General features: G+C 40.6%; 1 protein-coding gene across 8 annotated transcripts in view; it reads right to left on the bottom strand.

Moving 5' to 3' along the window:
- The window catches only part of dock3 (dedicator of cytokinesis 3), a 970,442-nt gene that overhangs the window by 118,506 nt on the left and 833,684 nt on the right, over positions 1-18,252 (bottom strand). For 7 of the 8 annotated variants that reach the window (XM_051921401.1, XM_051921404.1, XM_051921402.1 and 4 more), the window contains 4 exons: positions 14,539-14,709; positions 6,701-6,893; positions 6,240-6,367; positions 1,492-1,638 (listed from right to left, as the gene is read on the bottom strand). In XM_051921401.1, the coding sequence (XP_051777361.1) occupies positions 1,492-1,638; positions 6,240-6,367; positions 6,701-6,893; positions 14,539-14,709 (639 nt within the window). The remainder of the gene's footprint in view (positions 1-1,491; positions 1,639-6,239; positions 6,368-6,700; positions 6,894-14,538; positions 14,710-18,252) is intronic. The other variant, XM_051921406.1, reaches the window with a different exon arrangement.

The following is an 18,252-nucleotide window of genomic DNA, read 5'->3' as shown; positions in this document are numbered from 1 at the left end:
TGTGCTGGGTGATGTTTCTGGAACCATGAAACAACACAGTGCTATGTAGACAGATTTCAGACAGCCAAGCCTAATTCATAATGGACATGCCTGCCATTACCACATTGTCCATTTTTCCCACCTGAATCTCACCTCCAAATCACTCTATTGTTTTCAGTGGTTGTGTGTCATTACCTTTGTTAGTACTGTATATGTTCACCCCAGCTAATTTCTCAAATACAAACTCACTGGGGGGCTTTGTGCATTGCACAAAGTGGGAACAGGGAGTTTACTGATACAAAGTCACTGCTGATTGGCACCAATTATTGAAGGAACACTGAGTTGAATTACTAGGCAGACGTGAAAGACTTGGGATATTAATGTTCAGTATACAGTAAGCAAATACAAAGACTCAAAAGAAGTGCACGTTAAGGTCTTGTTACATAAATGAACAATACGAAGGAGGACCCAAAAATAACAATTTTTTTTAAATCGTATATTCCTCAGAACATTTCCAAAATTTAATCACCCTTAAAATACTCTCCTTGAGACACAATACACTTGTCTCACTGTATTTTCCATTGTTCAAAAGTGTTCCGAAACTCTTGTAAATTGATAGCCTTCAGTGCCTCCGTTGTTTGCCTGTTGACATCCTCTACATCCTGAAAAATCTTTCCTTTAAGGTCCCTCTTCATTTTTGGAAATCGCAGGGTACAAGGTCCAGGGAATAGGGGGAGTGGGAAACCGTTGTCATCCCGTTTTCATGAGAAACTGCTGCACACTCAATGCTGTGTGTCATGATGCATAAGCCACTTGCGTCATCGCCTCTATTTGGGTCGATATCTCCACAATGCATCACGCGGTCACTTGAGCACTTCAAGGACGCTGTCTGGCCAAATGATGTGGAGGGCAGTCTAGTACAAGCACCTAGTGGCAAATGTTGGAACTAATGTTCCTCCAGCTTCCAGAAAAAAAATTCTTGTTATTTTTGGGTCCCCCCCCCCCTCGTAGATGCATTTTTGCAGTACCTAAACTAAAGAATATTATAATCTAGCATAAAAAAATTGATTCCTAACTGGCAAAGTTAATCCATCCTAGTCTGGGTCACTTTAGTACTCTGGTGCTCCTCCCACATCTTAAAAAGTTGTATTTTATGTTAATTGACAATTCTGGATTGGTCAGTATGACTGTGTGTGGGCATGTCTATGAACGTGCCATGTGACACACTGGTTCCTGCCTTACTTCTGACACTGCTGAGATGGCCACAACCCAACACGATGCTGATCTGAACGAAGAAGGCATAGATAAAGTGTGAGCTGATTTTTAATATTATCCAGGGACATAGCTAAATGATTACTTTCAAGTTATATAAGGATCTTCTACTCGTCACCCTGATTTTACTGTGCAGCAGTGGAAAGGATCAGGAGCTGGGTGAAGTGGAGCAGCAAGGATGGGAAGAATGGACAGTTACAAAGAAAGCAAGAAAAAGAACAGGATTTGTTAGTTACTAACAGTGATCTCAGCCGTGCACTGTGGGCAGCGTTGACCTCTTACCGCCTCCTGAGACTGGGATTTACTCATTATCGTGAGAAGGGTTTGGAGGAGGACATCCAGCAGGCTCTCCACCATCATCTCTACCTCTTCCTGCACAGATGTATCCTGGAATGAAAATATAAATAAACAGAGAAAGCATCATAGTTAAATGAAACCAATAGAATCCTGACAAAGAAGAATTTTCAACATTAGAACTTCTAAAAGTTTACATTTTCTGTACAACAACTGAGCCATATTTGCATTGGAATGATGGGTGGCAAAGTGAAAAAGAGGAAACCAATTTTACTCTGAAATTTTAAATCTCTTACAAATATGTTTGGCTGTCACTGTGAGGAGCACTGCCACCTCATAAATCTGGCATCCTGGGATTGAATCCCACACAAGAATTTGATCGATAAATCAAGTCAAGTCAAAATTTATTTATAAAAGCAAATTTAAAAACAACAGAAGTTGTACCAAAGTGCTGCACAAAAGAACATATAAGGTTGCCATAAAGCAAGCAATTACGTAAAACAGTTTGCTAAGGACTATTTCATTTCCGTCCTACTCCTTTCGACGGCCTTATGCACAGTGAAAGGTGGAAGAGAAAAGGTGGATTTTTAACCGAATCTTAAAAACCTCAACAGAAGGAGAAGATCCAACATAGAATGGCAGATCTTTTCAAAATCTAGGAGCAAGAACTAAAAAAGCCCTGTAACCCATAGACTTCAGCTGTGATCTTGGAACTACAAGGAGTAGTTGAGCACATGACCTCAAAGTCCTCATTCCCCGTGAGGGGATGAAGGAGATTGCAGATGTAATTTGGAGCTAAACCATGCAAGGCCTTAAAAAAAAACAATAACATTTTTAAATCAATCTGAAATATCACCGGTAGCCAGTGGAGAGAGGCCAGTACAGGTGTGATATGCTCTCTTTTTCTAGTGCTGGTTAGAAAGCTGCTTCATTTTGAGCCAGTTGAAGGCACAACAGGGCAGATTTGGGCAATCCCACATATAGGGAATTGCAATAATCTAGAGATAATCTTATATATAAATGTCTACACGTGGAAGTGTGCGTGTCTGTCTGTCCACCCTGGAAGTGCGAGACTACAGCATGAAGCTCAAAAAAAGCGTCGGTTGCCAAAGTGAAACCACTGAGAAAAGAGAAACTCGCTTACCCGCTAATACACAAGCGAGATGAGCACATTGGCAAAACAAGACCTCCGAGGAGAAAGAAACTCGCTTAGCTGCTGATATACAACGGAGGTGAGCATGTCAGCAAAATGAAACCGCAGAGGAAAGAGAACCTTGCTTTGCCTCTAATGTACAACCGATGCAATTGATTGATTGAAGTGCCAGAATCCATGGTTTCTAGGAGTCCAGGCTTTCTACAGCACGGGCTTACACAGCTAGTAATAATAATCTGAGAGATTTCAGCTTTTTATCTTTTCAATAAATTTGTAAACTTTTCTGAAAACATGCTTTCACATTGTCATTATTGGTTATTGAGTGTAGATTGATGCTCAAAATGGCAAATGTATCCATTTAAAATGAAACCTACAACACAATATAAAGTGTGTAGATGTTGAAGATGTCTGAATATTTTCTAAATCCACTGTATGAGGACCGGTGGAGTGATAGCCTCTGTGGCTAAGGATCTGTGCTGGTATCTGAAAGGTTGCTGGTTCAAATCCAGTTAGCACCCTTCAGCAAGAGCCTTAAACTGAAAATTGCTCCAGGGGTGCTGTACAATGGCTGAACCCTGCATTCTGACTTCCAGAGGTCAAGTGAAAAGACACGTCAAGTGAAATTTCTCATTGGGGATTTAATAAAATAAAATCAAAAATGAGGACAACAAACAAGTGCCACCAGGAGCAGGATTTGAACCCAGGATGCTGAACCAAAGAGCTGCAATTTGGATTGTTCTTATTTAACAAATGAAAATGTACCCTACGATCGTCAAAATGAAAAAAGAATCTACATGTTCTTCAATTTTTTTTTATACACTACAAATGAATTCATATGTGTTCCCATACTAAATTATCTATGATGCCAACAATCGTGTTTAGAAACACCATAATAAGATAAACAGCGTCCATTTCTGTATGCAGTAAAAGTGCCCCCCGTGGGTTTGTGTTACATGCACCTGTGTCTGAGAGGCTTCACAGTTAGTTAGTACAGCTGGAGAGGAGAAACATTAATTATGAAAGGCTTATTGCTATCACTTTCTCCACTGGGGCCTTTATCAAATAATGACTTGAGGCAGTGAATTCACATCAAATCACTTATTTTCAATCTTTAATTTATAATGAATGTACAGGTAAGGGCAAATTCTGGTGACCTGGGGTTAGAATAATGTCACCGCCCCACTTGCATGTTATAAAATGTTTGCATTTACTGTATAGGGAATAAATTAAAGGGGAAAAAGGAAGGGTGTGGATCTTTACTAATCTGACTCAGATCAACTGTGAAGAAAACCATTAGTTCACAGCCAGTCCCTGCTCATACCCCATCTATAGGTAGGTTCCAGAAATTACCATTGGGTTCAGATCATCCATAAATGACAGAAGACAATACCTTTGGACAAGATGTAACCAAAAGTCTACAGACTATTCACACTGCAATCACTATAACCAGATTCCCTGCTGGTACATCAAACCTTTCTGGATTGTCTTTGCAGTGTTGTTTATGTCACATTTCATTCTCCATGACACTAAGAAGGTGGGTATCACTTGTAATAGATACCATGGATTGGCTGGCATCTCAACTAAGATGGATGGCTCCTTATCTAGCTGGTGGGACCTTGTTAATGGAAAGATGTGGGTGGACTGGCAGAGACCAGGTTGGTTTAGTGGTAACTTTCCTTATATATAATGGGCGGACAGGCAGAGACTGCTTTACAGGTGCATGTGCATCCCCAGTACACTGGGTGGTGACATCCCACTGGCATGCATTACCATTTGAACAACCGCAGGGTTGCATGGGAGTTATAGTTTTGCTGGGCAGCCCTGTTGGGGTCCTCAAGTGCCAGTAGGGGGAGCTGCTGAAGGAAGATTTTCCAGTCAAGGGGATTTTCCGCTTGAACTGAAAGTGCTTTCTGGATGCAATGCAACAGCACCAGAAGTATTCTTAGGTCTGGTATAAAGGAAGCTGCTCTGCCTCACCTGGGGAGTCAGAGTCGGGAGAGTAGTCAGACGAGGCTCACCTGGTTGGAGCGGAGAAGAGAAGAATCAAATTGCTAGAGCTGTGGAATATGGTGGCTATGACTAAGGATCTTCGCTGGAATCTGGAAGTTTGCCTGTTTAAATTCCAGAAGGGATCCTGCTCCGCTGGGCCTTTGAGCAAGGCCTTTAACCTGAAAATTGCTCTGGGGCACTGTACTAATGGATGACCCTGAGCTCTGACGACCAAAGGTCATACAAAAAGTATGAGGATTAACAAAGTATATGAAATTTTAAAAAATTAAAGCATTTGTGTCAATAAATATCTTTATTAGCACCTGAAACTGTGTCTGCACCGAGGGTGATCCCGCTAACAGGACAGGCCAAAGGGATGTCCATGTAACACTAGGCTGCAACAGACAAATGTGCTGTTGTATTTGGGGTTTGAGGTCGTGCAATGCCTTCTAGTGGTTCACACTCTGTAATTATTTTCAAGATGGCCTAGGGACTTTGTGATAGGGAATCCATTCCCGGACGGGTTTATCCATTCCCGGGAATTCGGGAATCCCACATTTCATTCCCGGGAATCCTGAGTGCCCAGGGATGACACAGAGCACAGGCATCTCACATGTGAACGGTTTTAGAACGACCGACACTTATTTTTAATAAAACTACTGCAATATGTTGACACAAATAAAAGACTAACCTTATCTACAAGCATTTCATGCTGTCATATAAGTACATGTATCTTTAGTTGCGGTAATAAGAGCGTAGAAAGCACAACGTCCTCACAGGTGGCGCAGTGGTAGTGCTGCTGCTTTGCAGTAAGAAGACTGTGGAAGATTGTGGGTTCGCTTCTCTCCTTGTGTGGAAAGCGCTTTGAGTACTGAGAAAAGCGCTATTTAAATGTAATTTATTATTATTATTAATGTGTCCTGCGTGCAGTCATGCAGGTGAGAGCGCACCTTCGTGCAGAAGTACGCCAGCCACTGAGAAAGCACGCTCTGCCTCCACTGAAGTAGGCAGCACAGTCATCAGATACTGATACACTTGTTTTAAACAACGCCCGCGCTTGCCGTTGCGCTGAAACACCGCCATTTCAGCTTTTACTGATGCATCCAGTTTCTTGTCATCATTCTGTGATGGCAAGTTTCTTGGCACAGATAATGCGGATGCAACAGACTGACGCACTGCAATTTCAAGTTGCTGTTCAAAGCTGTTGTCTGATGAAAGGCAAGCTGCGGCAATGGTGCCACCTTAATTATTTTCAGCTATAACTCTGTTATTTCTTGATCGATTTTTACACTTTTACACGCTATATATGCAAGCTTGGCCGTTCCCGTTTACAGCAGTTTCATTCCCGGGAATGCAGGAATGAAAAATGTCCGGGAATGGACTCCCTAATTTGTGAAAGTACCCAATTACAGGACAACTTTTCTTTACTAGGGCCACAGGTTTTTTTTGACTGGAAAGATGACTTTGAATTGGTGTTTATGCATTTTAGTAAAATGGCAATCAGGAGACTTTGCAAGTGACTGGGAGTCTGCCCGTGTGTATGGAAGATTACCAGTGAGCTGGCCTTAATGATAGAGAAGATACTGCCAAGGATTCCTGAGCAAATAAGCAGCTCTTTCTGCTGGCGCAGGTGGAGGTGGATGTGATGGAGGACCACAGGAAGGAGGATCCTTCGGGATTCTGAAACAGAAATTGAGAAATAATTCACTTTGAAAGAAAGAAGTTAGAAACAAAGTACTTTTAGGACATGGACAACTGAACAAAATCAAGAATTCTCTTCTGCTGCTGCCGCCTCAGACCTCGGGGAATTTTGGTTCAGTTACTAGCTTGGTAACAGTTTGTGTGGAGTTCTCTGCACCATATGACTTCTCTTTTACTATGCCAGTTTTACTTTTTTCCCCATATTGCACAGATGTGCATAGCATCACCATTTCTGAATGGACTCAATGATCTAAAGTTTGACTACATTTGTTATAATAGATTGACAGCTGGATAAAAAGTCCAAAAGTTTACCTGGGAATGAAAAGAGACGACTGTCCACAGTTCGGGCAATCGACTGTAGTTTGACCACATCCATGGACTGGCCAATGTGAACCGTACTGGGCATGCTCCCCAACGTTCCTCTGACAAACTCAGCCACTTCTTGGACAGTGAACATCTGAAGTAGCTCATCAAAAATTGCAGGAAACGAGTTGAGTAGAGCTGCCTGGAAGAGCAGAAGAGAAAATATAATTTGTTGAATTTGCAAGCCATTCCCCATCCCACCTTTGTCCAACATTTTTAGTCTTGCACATGTTTAGGGAGATTTTGAATGTACTTTTGCTGGAGAACACATTCTCCTAGCCTATGGATGAATACACTACTACATCCCACCACATCTCTATTAATGTACATTATAATGAGGAAGATGCTCAATTGATGATGCAAGTGCCACACTGGGCTGAAAAATGGACAGGCTTGAAGGAGGAAAGGGACTGAAAGGTTTCAGAAGAAGTGAAAGCGGGTACATTGTCATTAAAAGACAAGGGGATGGAAGGAGCTGCATTTGTAAGGTGATAACCCTTCAAGTGAGCACGGCTGGCACATGGGGACACTGTTACTTACTGATAAAGGTGAGGGCCTTAGAGCATTGGCGCTCCAGGGCTGCACACAGTTCACTGCTTCATTCGCCTGTCCTTGGGGCGGCTGGGTTCCCTGAGATCGTGGGACATTGAAGGGGAATTGAAAAATAAACATAGGGGGATATACAAGGAAAAGGGGCCAATAGAAATACATAGTTTGAATAAAAATAACTTAAAAGGATAACTTTACTCTTATTTAAAACATAAAAATGTATATAAGAGGCATTTATCCCTGATCTAAGGTACACAGATTTCAGGAGGAACAAATTTTCACAATCATCTTGATTTTCACCTTTTCAAGGAGACATAACAGATATTAGATTGCAGTCCATAATTTGAAATTTTATATTGACCCTCAGCTATTTCAAGGTCTCAAAGCCTTAATGATCTTTTGGGCATAGCCATCAGTAGTGTGTCTGTCTGCGGAGAGTGTCGACCTTGTCGAAAGGTTTACTTACATCGGCAGTGACATTCATGTCTCTGGTGACTCTTCCTATGAAGTCAGTAGAAGGATTGGGAGAGCATGGCGTGCCATGAGGTTGCTGGAAAGGGGTGTGTGATACTCTTGAAATCTCTGCAAAAGAATGACGGTCCATGTCTTTAGAGTCCTGGTGCTCCCTGTTTTACAATACGATTGCAAGACATGGACGCTATCCAATGACCTCAGACATAGACTGGACTTCTTTTGTACTGTCCTTGGGTATCACTGGTTTGACTTTATGTCGAATGAGTGATTGTTCATGGAGTCCTGAATGAGGCACATTACTTGCATTGTGAGAGAGTGTCAGTTACGGCACTATGGCCATGAGGTGTGATTCCCTGAGGGTGATCCTGCTCACAGGATCCTCAATGTTGAGGACTCGAGCAGCTGGACCAGGTCAAGGGGATGCCCACATAACAACTGGCTGCAGCAGATAGATGGTCATTTCCAGAGGGTGGGACTGTCTGCCTTGGCAGTTGCCAACTAGGATCCCAAGCTGTTTTGTCGTGTGATTGGTGTGGCAACGTGCTGTACTGGTGCATGCAACCTGACCTGACTCAATAATTCAAACTCTTAAATTTAATTCTTATACACTCTATTTTTTTCTAGTTAATATTAATAGCATTGGTTCTGGTGTACATAGTGAACTTGTCAAATTTGGAGATGACACTAAAATTGGAGGAATGACAGACACTAAGGTGGCAACAAAAAGAATTCAAAAGGACCTGGACAAGCTTCAGAACTGGGTGAACACTTTGAAAATGCCATTTAATGTAGAAAAGTGCAAAGTGGTACACATGAACAAAAGAAAGATTAGTTATAAATACAAGATGGGAGACACGGTATTATAGGAAGCAAACTCTGAAAAGGATATAGGGATTTATTTTGACAGAAAATTTTCATCATCTAAGCAATGTGAAGAAGTAATTAAAAATGTTATATCGTAAAAACTGTTGAATAAAAATCAAGGGGCATTATGTTTAGTCTATATATTGCACTAGTAAGACAGAACCTGGAGTATTGTGTGCAGTTCTGGTCACCATACTATAAAAAAAAGACATAGCAGAACTTGAACATTTGCAGAGGAGATCAACCAAGAGCATTCATGGGCTTAAGGGCATGTCAAACTGTGACAGGATTGAAGGATTGAAACAGTTTAGTTTTGAGCAGAGGAGACTGCATGGCGACTTAATGCAAAATCAAGATCTTGAAAATCCTCAAAGGCATTAATAAAGTAGATTCAGCAGAATTATTTCAGCTTAAGAGTGTATCATGTATTTGAGGACCATTCCCCCACACCGTCCCTCCTACATCAACAACTCCTACCACTTCAACTGGAACGGCCAGTGATGAGTCCAATTCTGACCATCAGTACAGGCTCTCGATACTTGAAGACCAAGTAAGGAAACAACTGAGGAAGGTATACAAAGGAAATTTGTGAGGGAATTTGTGGGGTCCTCTAGCACCTGTTCATTCTGTCCCTAAGGCTCCATAAAGTGTCGCTACTGTAGAAAACATCTTACATTGTTCCTGTTGCAAAGAAGGCAGGCATCTCTTCACCTAATGACTACAGACCAGTGGCTCTTATGTTTCACAGCCTGAAGACCTTTGAAAGATTCATCCTGGACTATATGAGTCCTCTTGTGGTAGACCACATGGACCCACTGCAGCTTGCCAATCAGACAAAGACTGAGATTGAAGTTGAAATTATCTATCTGCTCCACAAGGCTTATTCTCAGCTGGAAAAAACTGGCAGCCCTGAGAGGATCACAGTTGTTTGATTTCTCCGATTCCTTAAATACCATCCAGCCATCTCTGTTTAGGGGTAAACTCAGAGATATGCAGGTGGATGAACCTATGGTGTCCTGGATAATGGACTATAAACTGCAGTTTGTGAGTCCTGTCTCCTTTTCTCTTTAGTCTGTATACCTCTGACTACAAATACAACAGCAGGCCATGTCACTTGCAGAAATTCTCAGATGAGTCTGCAATTATGGGAGTATTGGTAAGGAGGGTGAGACAGCGTATGAGAGTCAGGTGGAGAATTTTATTTTTTTGTCCTGAAAGAACTGTCTGCAACGTAACATCAGCAAAACCAAGGAACTGGTTATTGACTTTCACCACACCAAAGAGCCTCTACACCAGTGTTTCCCAACCTCGGTCCTGTGGCCCCACTGTGGCTGCAGGTTTTTGTTCCAACCGGATTCCTAATCAGTGACAACACCTGATAGCACTGAGCTCATTTAATTAGCTGGTATTTTTTTCTTATTTTATTTCGACATTCAGAAAAGCATAGCAGCATGATTTTTACATTTATAAGACATTTAGAAATATTTCTGCTTTTGCTATAGATTTAAATGCTTAACTCTCTTTTGTTGATTTCATTATACTTTGCCCTTTCTCTGTGCACTTTTTCCCCCTTTGTTGTATCTTAATAATGACAATTTAAAACGAGCAGAACAGACACGCTGGCAAACAACACTGAAGAATCAAAGGCTGCAAGTACTTTAGCAACCGACCCAATAATGAGTAAATAATGGATTCATTAAACAATTAGAAGACCTAGAAAAGTACTGTTGAAAGGAAAAAAAATACATTATTTCTATATAACTGCTTGGTACATTTGAATTTATTTTTTTTAGCAAACTTAGTTTTCTAATTTCTATATTGTTCCCTAAACATAGAACTTGGGAAATATCAGTTCACTTAATTATCCCAGGAGTTCAATTAAAAACAGAAGCTGGTTGGAACAAAAACCCGCAGCCACAGGGGTTCACCAGGACCGAGTTTGGGAAACACTGCTCTACACTAAGTCAGTATTGAAGGAGTGGATGTAGAGGTGGCACACTGCTGTAAGTACGTGGGGGATTCACACCAATGACAGGCTGAGCTGATCCTGTAACACAGAGGAACTATAGAAGAAAGGGCAGAGCAGACTGTCTTTTCCTAGGAGATTGCGTTACTTCAATGTGGTTAGTGGCATCCTTTACAACTCTGTGATGGCCAGTGTGATTTTATACGCTGTGGTATGCTGGACTGGTAACATCACTTCACCAAATCAACAAGGTACTTAAAAAGGCTTTCTCAGTTATGGGTCAAATTTTTAATGCTCTGGAGGTAGTAGTGGAGGAGAGAATGAAGAGAAAACTTATGGCCATTATGAACGACGCTGCACATCCTTTCTTTGACACACTGAGGACTTTAGCCAAAGAATTATTCAGGAGCGTGTCAAGAAATGCTATCTATCTATCTATCTATCTATCTATCTATCTATCTATCTATCTATCTATCTATCTATCTATCTATCTATCTATCTATCTATCTATCTATCTATCTATCTATCTATCTATCTATCTATCTATCTATCTATCTATCTATCTAAGTTCTCCCACTGATAAGTCGGGACTTGATTTTACAGTGTAATTTCAGGTATTTTATAATGTTGGTTGTATAAGTTGAATGCGGAAAACTCACACTATCGGTCATAGAGATTATGATATGCTAACGCCCACCTGAGTGAGTAACCACGGAGCACAATGCCTTTTGTTTCTATGTGGGTGTGGCAATGCGTTGTATACGCGTGTGCTCCTAACCTCTCTCTTTCTCTGTCTATTGTGCCTACGTCACCACACGGTAATACCCAAACTATTCCGAAGCAAAGTTTGCACTGACTTGTGTTTTTTGTATCTCACACCCTCATACACCTTTATCATAACAGCATCCCGTATCTATGGTGGAGCATTCGATCAGAAGAAAATATGAAGCTGGCTTTAAATTAAACATTGTTGAAGAAACGAAAGAAATTGGTAACTCAGCTGTTGCAACAAAATTCAATGCGTCTGAGAAACTGATGCGAGATTGGAGGAGGCAAGACGATGTAAAAAAAAAAAAATTAAGTGTCATATTTCTGAACGGGCCTATAAGTCGGGGTCTGATTTTATGATCAGACCCAACTTATATGTGAGTATATACAGTATCTATCATATAGTACCCTATCTATCTATCTATCTATCTATCTATCTATCTATCTATCTATCTATCTATCTATCTATCTATCTATCTATCTATCTATCTATCTATCTATCTATCTATCTATCTATCTATCTATCTATCTATCTATCTAATCAGTCAGCAGAAGGCAGATGTCTAAGGAATTGACTTGCAGTCAGTATGGTTACAGGCCAGAATGTTGCTGAATATTGGTGTCTAAGTGACTGAACTAACAGTTTACATTTTCTCTCCATGTCTGTATGTTTTGTTGTCTAGTTTCTCCCCACCCAAAAGTCATGTCTAAAAAGGTTGCCTGGTGAGTTCAACTTGGCCATAGATAACTGTGGATTTTGGTTTGTGAGAGAGCTCCAGTCTTGCGTTACATGCTACTGAGGTGGCCTCCAACCCCAATGCCCTGAATTAGATTATGTGAATTTCGCAATGTTATATGTCAATTCTGAACTCTAATTTCAAGTTTGTGTAATTCTACTGGTAAAGAGTTCATCATGAATGTGACAATATTTTCTTTCCAGTCAGTATTTCAGATGGCATTGTATTCATTTTAAGGTTTTAACCCAACAAGGAAATGGTTTTGAAAATGAGTAGGTGAAGTCTGAAACCTCTGAGACATTTCTAAACTACATTACTCTCTGGAGATGTGGAAGCCTAAATGATAAAATGATAATGAAAGCTAGAAGATGGAGGGGTTTAATTCTGTATTTGTCAACTTCTGAACAATTTTTATGTAATTTAATTGATGCTAGTCAGATTAAAAAGAAATGAAAAGAAGTGAATGGTGTTCGGGGATTTCTGCAAATCTCTAGCACAGCAGGACCATTCAAAGCCCTTCATGGGTTTTGCATTTTTTAACTTTTTTATTAAATTATAGCTCTATTCAAACTTTCAATAAAAAAAAATGTGAAAAAAAAATTGCTGTAGGCACCATTTGTAGTCTCAAGATATTTTTAATTAGCTAGAAAGTGGAAATAACAAGATTTCCTGGGACACAATCAATTAATTATGAAACAGCAGTGAAACAAGTACCATTAATATACTTGCTAATTTTTTAAAAATCTTTGTATGCAGAGAATACAGACTGGAATCCCACAAAGAGAAACAGCATGTGTGTTGAATAAATTGGCTGTTGTAAATTAGCTTCATAGGTGCATTTGTGTGAGTAGTCCTGTCCAGTTCTGGCAAGATGGTCTCCTGTTCCACCCAAATTGCTTTGACTCACATCAAGAAGCATCTCAGATCAAAGATTTGCACTGTGGTGAACTGTTGGTGATTAGCTGTAAACTTGCAGAATTTGATCTAGAAGTGCATACTTGGCAGCATGAACTAAATGGACATTTCCAATTATTCAGCTGTGCAGAGATCATCTATAAATACTGTGAATGATGTGTTTACTGGTGATGTCAGTTAATCTCTCTCTGTGTCAGCACCCACCATTTTCCATACAGTGTTCCACTACACTCCACCCGTCCACAATACAAACCCCAACCTTGTTGCCAATTAAATTGATGCGGACTCGCACCATGAAGCATTTCAGTTTGAAGAGTTGCACTATGGTGAAGTGTTGGTGGTTAGCTGTGAACCTACAGCATCCAGCCCACAAACAAGTACTTTGCAGTGTGAGCTCAATAGAGAGCTCTAATTAGTCAACTGCGCAGAGTCCATCTCTGAATACTGTGAAGGCTGTGCTTCCTGGTGACCATCAGCTAATCTCTTTCCGCATTAGTACCCACCGTCTTCTGGGCAGCGTTGCAACTACGCACCCCTGGCCCTGAATTTGATTAAACAGGATTGACAAGGTCATGTTACAATAGTTATGTTAGTCAGGACTCCCACAAAGTTCACAGTCTCTGACCCATCACTGATACTGAAGGCTAATAGTCCTCGCTAAAACCCAATGATGTTAATGTTCTTCAAATTCTCACTTAAATAATAGCTTACCATTAGAAAAACAGATGTTATAAATTAACGGGTACAAAGAAATTAGAAAGTTTCAAGCAAATTTGACTGAAGGTCTCTGAAATGTCTTAAACAAAGTTGTACTTTTAAATTGTGCTTAATTGTGCTTACATATTTACCATAATAATAGAAATACAGTACATGCAGAAACTGATCAGTGTATTTTGGACCAAGTGGACAACTGGTGACTTTGCCTGAGGAAGTGTTATAAAGTATAAATAGTAATCTCCTAGTAACCAGACGGGCTCATTTTGAGCAGCATGTGCTTCTGTCCAGATAAATAACTAAAAAAATAAGGGAATGTTGTGATAGTTCATTCATAGTGAATTCTGCATGCTCCAGTTTGTATCAAATGGTTGTTCAAAGCTACAACCACATTCCCTCAAATTCCATCACATCCATCATTTATCCCACACCTGTCTCGGTTTTGTGTCTTCAAAGAATGGCGACCCTGACTATATAGAAATTTTTACAATACATTTACAAAGTTATCTGGATTAGTAGTATAGCAGTATTATAGGTGTCTCTCAGTTTTATTAACTTAACTTTATAATTATTTTACAATGGTAAAAGATTACAGTATTTAAGCAGCTTGAGTGGGCTGTTTGAAGAAGAATAATCAGCTCATCTGTGCTGTGCACATAACCAACACCTTTGAACAATATAAAGTGTGACTATTAAAATCCAGAACAAATCACCAATCTATTCTACTATAAAAGAAACATTCACAAGTGATTTAAAACTAACATGAAAGAGCGCTACACTTACACAAAGAGCCAACTGACCTGTGTGAATATAAGCGTCTCTGAACTCCTACTGTCCAAACTCAGCACAAAGCGGATGGACTGAAAGAGTTCCTGGATGCTGGCGCGAAACTGCTCCTCTTCCATTCCACATGTTGCCCGAGAGTAAAGGATCCTCGACTGAACAATAAACTTGAATAAGTACTCAAGTGCCTAGGCAGGAAATATAAGAAGACAGATTCATGATTCATGATATGTACTCTATAAAATAAAATTAAAAACTTTACACAAATAGACAGGTTGATGAAATTAATTACACTTCTATGCTCAAAAGGAGAAAATAAATAATACTGAGACAACCCACCCTGCCCAGGATTAGTTCCTGCCTTGTGCCCTGTGTTGGCTGGGATTGGCTCCAGCAGACCCCCGTGACCCTGTGTTCGGATTCAGCGGGTTGGAAACTGGATGGATGGATGGATGGATGGAGCACTAGGCAGTGTGCCCTCTAGTGGGAAAGGTGTTACGTCAAATCACCACTGATACATTGAGTCACTTCATTTTCTAGGACCAACACTGCAGAAAGCAAACTATATTTTTGCAATATGAGATCAAATGAAGATAGTGTAATGTAAATGTATATTTATATATTTTCATAATTGTTTATAATTTGTCTTTAAAGAATGTAGTGAATATTAAAAAGAAAGAAGCGGCTTTTGTCAAGTAAACACACATTAGGTGGAGAAAAGTGTAAGAAAGTATAAAAAGAGACATTGTTTTCAAAAGGGCTCACTTTGCTGTGTTTTATAATGTTTTAAATGCTTACTTAACCATCCCCCTGAGTCTTTTGGAAATTTTCTTAAGTACTGACTCAGGATGTGCCATGCAACTGACTTCACGAGAATGCTTTCCTAAGACTCTCTGCTTCTGACATACTTTACAAGCTATTTGCCGAATGCGATATTTGATTTGGTATTTTATCTGTGACATCAAAAGCATAGATTTAGTTTGTTTGAGCTTCAGATATCAAAGACAGAGATGCGTTGCATTCTGTGAGTCATCCCTCCAGGAGGAAAGCCTGGACTGGCAGGCAGGTTTCAAGAGGCAGTTTACAACCTAATTACCAGTGTATCCTTTCTTTTTTGTTTGCCTGAGACATCCTTTGGAAGTGGAGAAAATGCTAACAGGAACAAAACACGGGCTGGACTGCATATGCATGCTGGTCTCTTTCTTTCCATGCTGAGGAGAGGTCTCTCTACTGTTCTGTCCAAGGAGGAAGCCAGGCCATCTCTTTCTCCATTTAAAGACTATGTTGTAGCAAAAAACCCAAGCCGAACTAGAAACCAGTAAACATACTAAGACAGACAGCGAGCCGTTAGCCTATTATCAGGTTGCATCATTTCACCAACTCCCATTGTAATCTTCTATTCTGGTCATAATTAGAAACCTCAAGTTAATTTATATAGGCTATACAAGCTATAACTTTCGCTCCTTCCTGTTTTAGTGGTCTATCTTGTGGTTGTGTTGACTCTTCCTATGAAGTCAGTAGACGGATTGGGAGAGCATGGGGGGTCATGAGGTTGCTGGAAGGGGGTGTGTGGAGCTCCCGAAATCTATGAAAAAGGACGAAGGTCCAAGTCTTTAGAGTCCTGGTGCTTCCTGTCTTGCTATATGGTTGTGAGACATGGACGGTATCCAGTGACCTGAGACGAAGACTGGACTCCTTTGGTACTGTGTCTCTTTGGAAAATCCTTGGGTAACGCTGGTTTGACTTTGTGTCGAATGAGGGGTTGCTCATAGAGCGCCGAATGAGGCACATTACCTGCATTGTGAGGGAGCGTCGGTTATGGCACTACAGTGATCCCTCGCTATATCGCGCTTCGTCTTTTGCGGCTTCACTCCATCGCGGATTTTAAATGTAAGCATATGTGAATATATATCGCGGATTTTTCACTGCTTCGCGGATGTCTGCGGTCTACAGTACGTGTGCTTCCTCAGTTGATTTGCCCATTTGAATTCAAACAAGGGATGCATTTGAATTCAAACAAGGGACGCTACTGGCGGATGGCTGAGGGTCATTTCCAGAGGGTGGGACTGGATTGTCCCACGCATGTCTGCCTGGGGGGTTTCCAACCGGGATCCCGAGTTGTTTCGGCGTGTAGTGGGTGTAGCAACGTACTGTACCAGTGCATGCTCCCCAACTTGACTTGACTTGCTGCCTGAGATCAAAGATATAAAAGGCGTAGTGTAACATATGTCAGCAGAAATTTGAAGCATTCTGTTTTGGCCTATGTAATAAAGTGTATAAAGGGAAACAGGGTAAACCTAGGACCCTACCATGAACAGACCCCTCCTTTTGTGCAGTGTCACCACTACATTCACTCCTCCACTATGCAAAACCCACCCTTCTCATCAAGTGAATTTCCATGGACTCAACTTGTAGCAGTGCTACCAGGCAGTCAAAACTTCAACTCCCAGCAGCCCCTGCACCCTAAGCAGGCATCCAATGCAGGGACAAGAAGGCCAGCGTGAGTTTTAAAAGGAGCCGGTTATACAGTGTCTGGAGTTACCCGTCTGTTTTGTCTTCCTGTTCATGTCCAATGGATTATTGTTCTTGTCCTGGATTATATCCTGTTCATCTGTATGGACTGTCTGGTGTCTGTCTGCTGCGTGAGGACTGAATTAGATTGTTTGTTGACCTTCGGAGAAGGAGCGCTCCCATTCCCATCACTCTTCATCTTCAGGGTATACTGCTAGGACTGTTCTTCGCATATACTAACAGTGATTATTCAAACTTCATCATTTCACTACATTAGTTGCTGTTTCCTATGGACTTTGCTAGGGACTTCATTGTATGTAGTTTTTGTCAGTTGTTTGTTATTGCTTAATTTGTATTTATTGTATATCGCCAGAAAGGGAACAGGGGTAGGATTGTTTCGGTTCACGTGGTTAGATTTTCTTTATTATTGTTTAATACATTCTTGAATTTCTGTTTTAATTCTGCTCGCTTTTTGTCTCTGTGAGGGAGTATGTGTGAGTCGGGCCAAGGCTGGGTGCGTTCCTGGGATCCCCACCGAAAAAATAAATAAATCACCATCATCAGGTGGTGTGAATCTTAGCTGGGTTTTTCAGACCGCTACAAACTGACATCAACTGTGACGCTTAATGGTGTGAGACCACAGCAATTCAATGAGACAATAATGACAAAACAAAATGATGTGTTTATCCTGTTTCTATCGGCAGTGTGCAATTATCAGAATGTTTCAGAAACTACACTAACAAATTATTAAGTTATAATCTACACTATCAGCTCTTTATATAATTACTTTCATTTAATGAAATGGGAGAGGTGATGGTCAGTACAAGCACATTTACCACCATATGTGTTTGTAACTTTCAAGTTTACTTCCAGACAAAGCATGAAATGCCCAAAAGTGAAGGTGCTGGTACTCCACAGATGAGATAACTTTATGAACACCACCCATCTTTACATTTTTTAGTTCATGGTCATGGGCAGCCATGTTTGAAAGCATCAAAATAATGTGCTTCCATCTCCATGGCCTAGCTGTGACCAAAATCTAGAGCTGTTCCTTGATAGCCATTGCAATGTTATTTCTAAAACTGGTTTACTTACTGCCCAAGAATGGCCCAGATACCACTGACCATGTCATTTCTTCACTCAGATCAGCAGGATTAATATAACAGTAACATGTAGGTACAGTTAAGTCTAAAATGCAATAATCAATAAAGACCAAAGTG

This window comes from Erpetoichthys calabaricus, chromosome 18 (genome assembly GCF_900747795.2).
Source record: "Erpetoichthys calabaricus chromosome 18, fErpCal1.3, whole genome shotgun sequence".
Classification (NCBI taxonomy): domain Eukaryota; kingdom Metazoa; phylum Chordata; class Cladistia; order Polypteriformes; family Polypteridae; genus Erpetoichthys; species Erpetoichthys calabaricus.
The sequence above is the reverse complement of the archived record's forward strand: the minus strand, read 5'-3'. Positions and strand labels throughout refer to the sequence as shown.